Below are 12,931 nucleotides of genomic sequence, written 5' to 3' on the forward strand. Positions count from 1 at the left end.
AGGCACCAGGCGTTTGACTGGATCGCTGCTGAGCCCCCAGGCTCAGGCAAATATACTCATCCCCTAATGAAAGGGGACAACGTTCTTAAAACATTTTCGGAACAAATTGAATACAAAATAAAGAGCTTTTTTTCAGAAACTCTCCCATGACAGATTCTCTGGCAGAATGGAAACTAGCCGAAAGCCAGGTTCTACATATTGCAACAGGAGCATGGGTTAACCCCTTTCTCATCCTCCTGCTGCAAAACAGGTGCAATAATAGGCCACAAGAAGAAACATCTGTGAAAGTAGAGTTAGTAGCTACACTCCTCAGTCTGGTGGATCTTACTAGAGCTCTTAGAGTAAATGAAAACAAAAAAAAGACAAAAAAAAACTTCTAACATTAAGGGGTTTCTAGGAGTTAAATACTAAAGACCTCAGGATAGGTCATCAATATTTGATTCATGGGGGTCTGACTCCCAGCACCCCTGATGATTAGCAGTTTGAAGGGGCTGCGGCCACTTCATGGGATACTAAGCCCAGTGCCATACATTGGATAGCGGTTGTGTTTGGTATTCCAGTTCAATCCCATTCACTAGAATGGAAATGAGCTACAGGAAAGCCATGTGGCCGATGAATGTGACATCACAGGCCAAGGGAGAGGCTGCAGCTCTTGTCCAAGCTCTACAGCCCCTTCCAACAGCTGATCAATGGGAGCACCAGGAGTTGTACCCCCAACGATCACATATGGATGACCTATCCTAAGGGTAAGTCATCAAACTTTAAATCCCAGAAAAACCCTTTAAGCCTCAAGTTTTGTATGCTCAATGAGAAAGTTTAGACATAAACTGATAATCACAACTACATGTAAACATTTACTGAATAGTAAGTTTGTCCACACGAAGCCATAAAGCCATGATTGAAGATTTCATGTATCTGAGGCAATGTGAAGGCATCATTTTTTCCATGTGTAGACTTTTTGTGTAGGTTAGCACTGTCCTTAGGGGGTGTGCAACCACTGTAGTCACACAGGTGCATCAGTTGCCTTTGCAAAAAATCACTTGCATATTTTAAACGCAAATTTGTAAAAAACAATTATAAAGCAATCTATTTTAGGAATTTCATCTATGATATATGTGATGTATGACATGTTTCAATACTATCAGTGATACCATCTCCCAGCTTTCAGAAGGATTAGACCTTTCTGCAGCATATTTATGCTTAAAACATTATGGGGGTCATTTATTAAGACTGGCATTTGTGTTATTAAGCCCCTGCGCTGGTGGTGGATCCACAGTTGTCACGTGGAGGCGCCGGCCTCTACATAACTTAGCTATATCCAGCACCAGTCTAAATGTAAGCCAGCTTCCTAAAACAGGCGTAGAAAATGATGAATGAGCTTCACCCGTCTCTAGAATGAAGGGAAAGAAGCAAATTCTTAGTGCACACTCTCTCCTCGCTGAACGAGTTGGGAGCGAGAAGGACCCATAGACTTTTTGATGAGTCCATCTCGCTTCTTGTCCTGCAGTGAGAAGAATGAGCTAAGTTAGCACTTCTCTCCCCTCTTTCTAGAGATCCAATATAAACTTTTGATGTCCCTATGACACATTAATAGTTTACTGAAAGTGCAGTGCCATTTAAGTTTGGAGGTGAAGTATTTGCTTTGTATAAATAAGGTTGGTATAAAGATCTTGCTTAGGCTACATTCACGTCTGCTGAGTTTTTGCTGGATTCATCATGGATCAGCAAAAAGGCTTCCGTCATGATAATACAACTGTCTGCATCCGTTATGAAAAGATCCAGTTGTATTATCTCTAAAATGGCCAAGACAGATCCGTCTCTAAAACCATTGTAAGTCAATGGGTACGGATCCGTTTTCTTTTGTGTCAGAGAAAACTGATCCGTCCCCATTGACTTACATTGTGAGTCATGATGGATCAGTCTTGCTCCGCATCCCAGGACGCACTCAAAAACTCTGCTTGCAGCTCTTTTGTGTGCGTCGTGGGAACGCAATGGAGCGGAATGCATTCTGGAGCACTCCATTCCCTTCAGTTCAGTTTTGTCCCTATTGACAATGAATAGGGACAAAACTGAAGTGTTTCCCCCGCTATTGAGATCCTATGATGGATCTCAATAGCGGAAAGCACAGATGTGAAAGTAGTCTTTTCTGGTTTGCATCAACATCCTTTAAAGTAATCATTTATGAAGGTAGCTTTAATTTTGTAATGTATTTCTCGTTATTGTTCCCGTATTCTGTCCAGGGCTGCGGTCACATGATCACGTTCATGCAGCTCTTTCTTATTTCCTGTGATGCTGTCTCCATGGACGGGGCAGTTATAGGGGAGTGTCTATGTAACTAGCTGGGTGGGATGAGCTAAAAAACTTGCTGGGTGTTGTTAGAGGTGGTACTGGAGCCGTGACAGAGAAAGAAGTGCATCGTGGGTTTGTTGGATACAGGAAAAGGAAATGCCACATACAGGATGGGAACAAACCAGTGTTATTTGTATACGTAAATAAAACGCGTCAGGAGAGTGTTAATAAAAAAAAAGTGTAGGGAAGATGTACATGAGGTAAGCAATTACATGAGCATATCTGTTAAAAACCATTGAGGTTTAGATATCTAACATCCACTATGTTTGGAGGAAAGAAGGTTTCTCCATCAACATAGAAGAGGATTCTTTACGGTAAGAGCAGTGAGACTATGGAACTCTCTGCCTGAGGAGGTGGTGATGGGGAATACAATAAAGGAATTCAAGAGGGGCCTGGATGTATTTCTGGAGCGTAATAATATTACAGGCTATAGCTACTAGAGAGGGGTCGTTGATCCAGGGAGTTATTCTAATTGCCTGATTGGAGTCGGGAAGGAATTTTTTCCCTTAAAATTAGGAAAATTGGCTTCTACCTCATGAAGGTTTTCTGCCTTCCTCTGGATCAACTTTGCAGGTCAACAGGCTGAAATGTATGGAAGTATGTCTTTGTTCAGCCTTAAAAACTATGGGGGTCATTTATGAAACAGAAATATGCCTAAATTAGGACCTTTGTGCGGCAATCTGTGACTTCTCCCTGCTCACACCAGGTCTAAAAAAGTGAGCGTGGCAAAGACAGGGAATGGGAGGGGTCGGCAGGCCCGTCTCATATACCATTTTCTACGCCTGTTTTAGGCGTAGAAAATGGTCTACATGTAAGGCCTCATGCACACGACAGTGTTTTTTCACTGTCAGTGATTTGGCTTCAGTGGTCCGTGTCCGATTTTGCTTCAGTTGTGTTTCCTTGTGTCTTCCTTTTTTTTTGTCTGACAGGGGGAAAAGAAGGAAGGTTAATGAAAAGTGTAATTTTATTACACCAAGGTCTTGTAGAAAAAAAACGGACACAGACGCGGACACGGATGACATACCAGGTGTGCATCCGTTTTTTTTTACGGACTTTTCCACTGATAAGAATAGGACAGGTTATATTTTTGGGACGGACTGGAATCACGGATCATGGACACGGAGAAAAAACGGAGTACTATCAGTTTTTTTTTTCACAGCTCGATAGAAATTAATGGGACCTCCGCTAAACTGTGAAAAATGACGGAACCGACGTGGATGCACGTGCAAGAAGTGTGTAACCTCAAAACATTGAAAACAAAACTGGGAAAAAAAAGTTTTCCTACTTAAGCCTTACATAGTAACATAAGGGCTAATTTATTAAGACCGGCCTCTACATAACTTCGGCGGATCCTTCTAAATGTAAGACAGCTTCCAAGCTGTCTAAGGCCTCATGCACACGACCGTTGTGGTCGTGTGCATGAGGCCTTAGACAGCTTGGAAGCTGTCTTACATTTAGAAGGATCCGCCGAAGTTATGTAGAGGCCGGTCTTAATAAATGTGCCCCTATGTTACTATGTAAGGCTTAAGTAGGAAAACTTTTTTTTCCCAGTTTTGTTTTCAATGTTTTGGGGTTACACACTTCTTGCATGAATAATTGTCTAGCTCACTTTCCATACTTGCATAGATAACTCATAGCTAGCATGCCTACAGAGCAGACTAGTCAATACTATTCCTTCCCCTGGAATCCTTTCTCTCTTTCTTTATAGTAAATTGGCACCAACCCAAGGAACCTTATTATTTTACTTTCCTAATATTAATATATTTTTAGATCTGAATTGACTGGCATCTTTCTCTTACTCTATTATGTTACATTATAGGACAGTTGGCCGGTTCTCTATGATTAACATGCTTCCCAATGTGGGCTGTTAAAATCAATTGTTTGACTGTGCTATTTTTTTGTTTAAATGACTGCCAACAAATGTTATATTTGCATATGTATAAAGTACTTCCATTCACTGTTACAAGCAGGACTGGTTTTCGGAATCAGTAAGGCTGGGTGCACATCTGCGTTGTGAACTCCAACACTCTGTTCCAGTCACTGTATCTGGCATATATGCTGGATTTCAGCTGGACAAAAAAATACTACACTTTTTTGCTTTCGTACGAAAACTGGCATACATGTCGGAAAGCAGTCTGATCCTGGCTAGAATAGTGAATTGGGATCCGGTGGTGCATGGTGGTATGGCAATGCCAGATACATTGAACTCTGCTAGACTGGTCCTCCACCAGAACAGACTGCCAGAGTTTGCATCGAAGATGTGACAGTGGCATAAACTGGGGCCATTGTCAAGAGCCCTTCAAACCAGACAGCAAAGCTGGGAAAATAGTGGACTGGTATATAGGAAAGATGGGAAAGGAGTTTCCTGTATAAGAACTGGTGAAGGAGTGGCATAAGGAAAGCTGGTGAAGATGTGACTTGGCAGGCAGGATAGCTGATGAAAAGGTGGACTAGACATACAGAGAGAGAGGGAAGGAGAGTTCTGACCTACAGGATGGCTGGCAAAGGTGTGACCTGACAATGGGTGTTGCTACAGGGGTGCAAAGGTTGCCTTGGACCATGAGGTGCCCAAAAAGTAGTCTGAGCAGTACTATAGTTAGTGACGTCTATTACAGATTTTACATTGGGTTCCAGGCATCCTGTAAATAAAATAACCATTAACCCCCTAATACTGTGTGTTAAGTGGTTGCCCCAATTATTGGCCCATGTAAAGGGGCCTTCACACACAAACTATGGGAAATGGTAATATTAAATACATTTACAGTAGATAAAACTTAAAGCAGGAAACTCTTATCTAATGGTGTGGGTTTCTTTTTGTTGGGTTGTATTGTGTGTTTGTTAGATCCCAGTCGCCTTAATCCAACCACATTGGAATAAGGGCAGTATATGGTCAACAGTGATTACATTTATTTTTTTTATATTTTGTATATATGTATATGCATTTTAGTTTTTGTTTTAGTTTTGAATAAAACGTGGGATTTTATAAATATACCTAATATGTCTGTATGATTCCACATGTATACCGATCAAATCTAGCTATTTTATTGTGTGCTTGTGTTGCAAGCAATTGAGTATTACCTATAAACATATCGGAGCAGATTTACTACGACGGCTATGTTCACATCTCTGGCACTTAACTCTGGTATTCTGTTCGGGATAGCCGGATACCACAGGGCACCACCGGATCCTCATTAACTATAATGGGATCTGGCAGCTTTCCAAACATAAATTCCAGCTTCCAGGCAGACAAATACCACTGCATTATAATCAATGGGGATTCGGCAGGTATGCCACATATGGTAACTCAGGTAGTCTGTGTCTCTGCCAGAACAGACTACCAGAGTTAAGTGCCAAAGATGTGAACTTAGAGCCCTTAGATTACTGTTTCAGTTTTTTTTAAGCTAATCCACTTTTTGGGGGGCAGAAAATCTCAAAAAGTCGCAAATTGAAAGGAAATAATGATATGCACCAAAATGTATTTATATTTTTTTCATCCAGAAAACTGGCACACAGGCCATGCTAAATTTTCCAAATTGGGGCAAATATATTAAGCTAAAAAGTAGCAGTGACAAGTCTGGCTAATGATGGGCATGGTTTGGGTAAGGACAGTTCTCTCAAATGAAAAGGTTGGTTTTGCAATGAAACCAGCTTGGGTTTGATCATGTCATTATAGCAATATCTCTTACATGACAGCAGGTTTGTGTTACTTATGACTTACTAAATTTTTCTGTGTTACTTCTTAGCAGCGAGGAGGATGGAGGCCCGTGCTCTATACGAGTTCAATGCATCTGGGGAAGATGAACTTAGTTTCAAAAAAGGAGACATATTGAAGGTAAGAGAGAATTGCTTTACATACTGAGTACTTTTACACTATAATAATCCTAAGCCTTTCTATATAAAGGGACACTCTGCCAAGAGTTATTGCTTGGAGTAAGGGCATCCACATCATTTCTAAGGTTACATGTTGTATATTAATCTGGAGATCCATGGGATCCTTCCAGTACATGAGAGGAGTTTGCCATGGCCTGCCCAGGAAATAATTATATGTGAATGTAGAAGACAGAATACTTTGTGCACCGGTGCCATGGAAGTTCAGTGAGTCTCATATATATCATTGTTTCAGATTTCTTTAAATTTATTATGCTAGAAATATGAAATCTAACTTGGTATCCATGAAGCCAATGTACTTCGAAAACCATAAGCTGTAAGAATACAGGCACTGGAAAAGACATGGGAACATGGCATCAAATCCTTCATAGACGTCCTGTAACTGTAATTTTTTTCATTTCACTTTTCAGAACGAATATGTACTTTAGGTCCAAACCATGCCCTAATTCAAACATTTAGGCTCGAATATAACAAAAATGTCCCACTAAAGCATTGGTCCCAAAGTAACAGCTAGGATGTCACAGTAGCTATTCTGCTATCAGATTTAGAAACACAAGAGGCGCTCCATGTGTGGAACCGTAAATAGGTAAAAAAGTTAAAGCACTGAATCCACTCACCAAATGGAGTTGTGTCAGTATCCTGGCACAATACAGTAAAGTTTTGGGATGGAAATATCACCAGACTTCTGCTCCTTTCTCGTGGGTTCACCAAAGGGTCACAAAAAATAAAAAAGGATTGACAGACACTGTGCAACTTGGAAAACATGAAAACTAGATTTTTAAGAAGATAAAATGCACACAGAACGAGAAGTTTCAAAGACGGTCTGCCTTCTCCTTCAGATGCCAGTATCTGAGGAAGAAGGCAGTCAGTCTTCAAAACGTGCATTTTATATTTGAAACATTTTAGTTGTTTTTATGTTTTAATAATTTAAAGTTTTGCAACTCTTCTGGACAGCGTCCATGAATATTTTTTTTCAATTTTTTTTTTGCTTTCCATTATTACAGTAGTCAATTTTTTTTTTTACTTTAATTCTTTGTTGAACTATAGAGATTAATAGAATACCTAAGGCTATTCGGGCTTCAGGTGTCCCTACATACTGCCATCTGTAAGGTTTGAGGGGATGGATAAGGGGTAGGTGGAGTGGAAAGTTGGTTGACGCCATAAAAAAAAAAAAAAGAGAGCATTTACTGGCTTCATTTAAAAAATTAAAAAAGTAGTGTTTTGTCATTAAATTATTTACCAATACAATGGGAATTGGTAAAGAGAAGTGCAATACTGAATGCATGAATGGCCAAACAAACAGCTATCCAACTATCATGCCGAGCTTCTTAAAGGGAACTTGTCAAGTTGAACATAATGTGTGAGCCAAATACATCAGGTTGTAGAACAGGAGGAGCTGAGCAGACTGATATATAGTATTGTGGAAAAAGATTCTATAAAATGTGTATTTCAGTCATTTAAATTCCTGCTCATTCTGGGCTTTTAAGTCAAGGAGGCGGTCCTATCAGTGATTGACAGCTATATGTATATAGGACCGCCTCCTTGACCTCAAAGACCAAAAGGAGCATGAATATAAATGACTTACAAGTTATAGTGAGCCTTTTCCTATACAACTATATATCAATCTTCTCTGCACCTCCTGCGCTAATCTGCCTGCAGATTGCACTGCATTTTCATCATGACAGGTTCCCTTTACTTTTCTGGCCCTGGTAGGACTTGGATGTGCTGATTTCCAAAGAGTGCAAAGAGTGATTGACATACTGTATCTTAATGGGGTAACATAACAGGGGTTATTTAAGAGAAGTCTGCCAATCTGCAGTCATTGTACTATAGCGCAGGAGGAGCTGAGCAGATTGATCGTTTTGTGGGGGGGGGGGGGAGAACGAGTAAAACTTGTGTTTTATTCATTTAAATCTCAGCTTTTTCCATCATGAGGAGTCATGTGGATGGCCCTACTCAGTGGCAGATCTGCAAAATCCAGATGTGTTATTTGCCTGCTGTGTGGACTGAGATGCACTTATCAGACAAAGAAGCTGCTGGTGTTACTTGGATTATGAGAAGCCAGATTTACAAGAAAGGTGGAAAAAGAGCTGACAGTATATGTATCAGCTGCAGACGATATCAATGACCAGTTGTCAATTCATTCATACATTTCCAGGAGGAATAACAAGTAGACAACATCTTCTAGAATTATTTTCTGGGGAATACAGGTGTTCAATAAAGCAGACATGTCAGGAGTTTCTGTCAAGTCCAAGCTGAAGCCACGTTAAGTTTAATATATCCACTAGTCCAGGCAAAAGCTGCATAAATAATGTCATTAATATTCCTGTCCAAAGCTGGTGTCTATTATAACTGAGAAACTAAAAGGTTCCCTTTATTATAGTAGAGAAGGTTGTGCATGAGTGGAGCGTGCAGGGTCAGCCATGCAGTCAGCAAAGCTGGCGTCTGGGGAGGCTGTGGCTTTCAGACAAGCGTGTGGCTTCCGATCGGTCTATGAGTAAGACAGCAGTTGTAAGATGACTAAGCCTTGACACCTCATGGTGGAGGCTCTCTGCACAGCTTTCAGGATGTCATGGGCAGATTGCATTGTAACCGCTGTAGATGTGCAAGGGTCCTTGAGAAGTATCTTGTTGAGTATAGTTTCAGATTACTACATTCACATCCATCCATCCTATATCGTCCAAAGGTCTCAATTAATGACAGCCTCTAGCACAAGATGATAACATTTATAAAGCAGTTTGTGTAGCTCTTTTTCAAGACAGAAAAAGTACTGCAATAATATATAGTCACCATGTTAGTATGTGTCTATGAAAGGAATCCTAAACCAAACACGTACAAGGGCAATACGAATTTATAGAGACCCATAGCAATGTCAAGAATAACCCTTCACCATTCTTCATCAATTACTAACCAGTAAACTGAACTTCAAAAACTCAAACAGCAGCATAAGTACAGCACTTCTACTTCAGAAATCATTTGGGTCATATATCAGATCGACCCAACAATGGAGAACCCCCACAGGAGTGAGAAATAGCAGAAATCCACCATTAAATTCATGCACCTGAGCAGGCCCCCCTACTCTTGGGCCCTATAAAAGCTGCTATGACTCTATAGATATACCGTAGTTAAGGATAGATAGATAGATAGATAGATAGATAGATAGATAGATAGATAGATAGACACTTATTGACAAAAAAGTAAGGCACTCAGAAATTTTGGATTGCTGCAAAGCTAGGTAGGCAGTTATGTCTTAAGCAGATATGTAAATGATTACAGATGTGGTCTCATTAGATAGAGACCACATCTAGAAAGGCTCTCAGAGGCTACTTTTGAGAAGTGTACCCCTTAGTGAGACAGCATTGAGTGCTAGACATGCATCTTTGGTGCTCTTGAAGACATTACATGCCCTTCCATTGACAGAAAGCCACCATCACCTTCATTTTCAGTGGTGTTGTGAACGAGAAACCTGGACTGCTATGGACTAGAACTGTATCGTCTTTAACAACGAATCCAGGTTCTGTTTAGGATCAGAAAGAATGGCACCAGGGGTGTAGCTATAGGGGGTGCAGAGGTAGCAGTCGCTACTGGGCCCAGGAGCCTGAGGGGGCCCAAAGACCCTTGTGCCACATGAGATGATACGAGTATTACAAAAAATGCATGCTGATCAAGTTACACCTCTGGCTGGAGGGAAGGGGTTAGGTCAAGAATTTGGCATGGGTGATGCTATTTCAATTTTTGCCTCAGGCAGCACAAAGGGGATGTGGTTCCCTGCCCCCAGCCACAAAGCACTGAGGGAAGGGGGCCCAAGCTGAACTCTTCTACCAGGGCCCATGAGCATTTAGCTACGCCCCTGGGTGGCACACTTTCCTTGCTTGCCCGATCACTAGATTTATCACCAATTGAGCATTTATGGGAACAGCTGGGACTCCAGCTTTGGCAATATAAGAGTGTACAGGATCTATAGACCCAACTGCAACATCTGTTGTCAAATGTGCCTCAGTATACCATTGGGATGTCTCCATGCCCAACTGTATCCAAGCTAGAGGTGGACCAGCAGGGTACTGGTTATCTTTTCACTCTAAGCTGAGAGGTCGCAGCACTACTGTGAGTGCTGTTGCCTTCACAAACAGCTGACCGGCGGGGGTCCCAGGTGTCGGACCCCCCACCGATCAAATACTGATGACTTATCTAGAGGATATCTCATTAGTATAAAATTCTTGTAAAACCCCTGTGAGTTAGAAATAGCAGAGATATAAATATATAAATTACAGGCTTTACGGATTCTTTTCCCACACAACTATATACAGTGGAGAAACCATCTTTTTTTCTAAACATAGTGGATGTTAGATATCAAAACCTCAATGGTTTTTAACAGATATGCTCATGTAGTTGCTAACCTCATGTACAGTGGATATAAAAAGTCTACACACCCCTGTTAAAATGTCAGGTTTCTGTGATATAAAAAAAATGAGACAAAGATAAATCATTTCAGAACTTTTTCCACCTTTAATGTGACCTATAAACTGTACCACCCAATTGAAAAACACACTGAAATCTTTTAGGTAGAGGGAAGAAAACAAAAAAACTAAAATCATGTGGTTGCATAAATATGCACACCCTCTTATAACTGGGGATGTAGCTGTGTTCAGAATTAAGCAATCAAATTAAAAATCATGTTAAATAGGAGTCAGCATACACCTGTCATCATTTAAAGTGCCTCTGAATAACCCCAAATAAAGTTCAGCTGCTCTAGTTGGTCTTTCCTGAAGTTTTCTTAGTCGCATCCCACAGCAAAAGCCATGGTCCACAGAGAGCTTCCAAAGCATCAGAGGGATCTCATTGTTAAAAGGTATCAGTCAGGAGAAGGGTACAAAAGAATTTCCAAGGCATTAGATATACCATGGAACACAGCGAAGACCATCATCATCAAGTGGAGAAAATATAGCACAACAGTGACATTACCAAGAATTAAACGTCCCTCCAAAATTGATGAAAAGACGAGAAGAAAACTGGTCTGGGAGGCTACCAAGAGGCCTACAGCAACATTAAAGGAGCTGCAGGAATTTCTGGCAAGTACTGGCTGTGTGGTAAATGTGACAACAATCTCCCGTATTCTTCATATGTCTGGGCTATGGGGTAGAGTGGCAAGACGAAAGCCTTTTCTTACGAAGAAAAACATCCAAGCCAGGCTACATTTTGCAAAAACACATCTGAAGTCTCCCAAAAGCATGTGGGAAAAGCTGTTATGGTCTGATGAAACCAAGGTTGAACTTTTTGGCCATAATTCGAAAAGATATGTTTGGCGCAAAAACAACACTGCATATTACCAAAAGAACACCATACCCACAGTGAAGCATGGTGGTGGCAGCATCATGCCAAGGGGCTGTTTTTCTTCAGCTGGAACTGGGGCTTTAGTTAAGCTAGAGGGAATTATGAACAGTTCCAAATACCAGTCAATATTGGCACAACACCTTCAGGCTTCTGCTAGAAAGTGGAACATGAAGAGGAACTTCATCTTTCAGCATGACGACGACCCAAAGCATACATCCAAATCAACAAAGGAATGGCTTCACCAGAAGAAGATTAAAGTTTTGGAATGGCCCAGCCAGAGCCCAGACCTGAATCCGATTGAAAATCTGTGGGGTGATCTGAAGAGAGCCTGTGCACAGGAGATGCCCTCGCAATCTGACAGATTTGGAGTGTTTTTGCAAAGAAGAGTGGACAAATCTTGCCAATTCAAAATGTGCCATGTGCCATGCTGATAGACTTATACCCAAGAAGACTAAGTGCTGTAATAAAATCAAAAGGTGCTTCAACAAAGTATTAGTTTAAGGGCATGCAACCATATTTTTTTATTTTTAGATTTTTTATTCCCTCTACCTAAAAGATTTCAGTTTGTTTTTCAATTGAGTCGCACAGTTTATAGGTCACATTAAAGGTGGAAAAAGTTCTGAAATTATTTATCTTTGTCTCATATTTTTACATCACATAAACCTGATATTTTAACTGGGGTGTGTAGACTTTTTATATCCACTGTATATATATCAATCTGCTCAGCTCCTCCTGTTCTATAACATGCGGCCTGTAGATTGTATTACACTTTCTAGTGACAGGTCCTCTCAAAGCATGACTAGACCTTCAGCAAGAAAAATTGTTTTTGAACTATCTCTGTTACAAACTGGGTGCTAGCTGTGTGTGTTGAGAATGGTGTATAGTAGGGGTGACTAATTGGCTTACTCTTACGGTATTTGGGGTCGGAGAAAATACCGCAGCATGCTGCAGTATTTTCTCCGGCCAAAATTCCCGAACACTTGCCGGAATGCCGGATCCGGCATTAATTTCCATTGAAATGTATTAATGCCGGATCCAGTGTTCCATGCGCAGACCTTTAAAAATGAGAGAGAAAAAAATACCGTATCCGTTTTTCCAGATGACACCGGAGAGACAAATCCGGTGTTTCAATGCATCCGGATCTGGAAACAAATGCTATCCGTTTGCATACATATTTCCGGATCCAGCAGGCAGTTCCGGCAATGGAACTGCCTGCCGGAATCCAGCAATGCAAGTGTGAAAGTACCCTAACCCTAACTTTTCCCACTCACTGTTATTATTATTATTTTCATTATCACCTCCAAACCCAACCTGACTGTAATCTCAAGATCATACTGAAGACTTAGTGAAGCCAACCTGGATT

At 40.9% G+C, this 12,931-nt stretch overlaps 1 protein-coding gene across 8 annotated transcripts in view; it reads left to right on the forward strand.

The window, feature by feature from the left end:
- Positions 1-12,931, forward strand: part of GRAP2 (GRB2 related adaptor protein 2) — a 281,374-nt gene that overhangs the window by 156,365 nt on the left and 112,078 nt on the right. For 4 of the 8 annotated variants that reach the window (XM_044302038.1, XM_044302036.1, XM_044302043.1 and 1 more), the window contains exon 2: positions 6,096-6,181. In XM_044302038.1, the coding sequence (XP_044157973.1) occupies positions 6,104-6,181 (78 nt within the window). In that variant the 5' untranslated portion in view covers positions 6,096-6,103. Of the gene's footprint in view, positions 1-6,092; positions 6,182-12,931 lie in introns of all 8 variants that reach the window. The other 4 variants (XM_044302035.1, XM_044302037.1, XM_044302040.1 and 1 more) reach the window with 1 other exon arrangement.

This window comes from Bufo gargarizans, chromosome 7, assembly GCF_014858855.1.
Source record: "Bufo gargarizans isolate SCDJY-AF-19 chromosome 7, ASM1485885v1, whole genome shotgun sequence".
NCBI classification, from domain to species: Eukaryota; Metazoa; Chordata; class Amphibia; order Anura; family Bufonidae; genus Bufo; species Bufo gargarizans.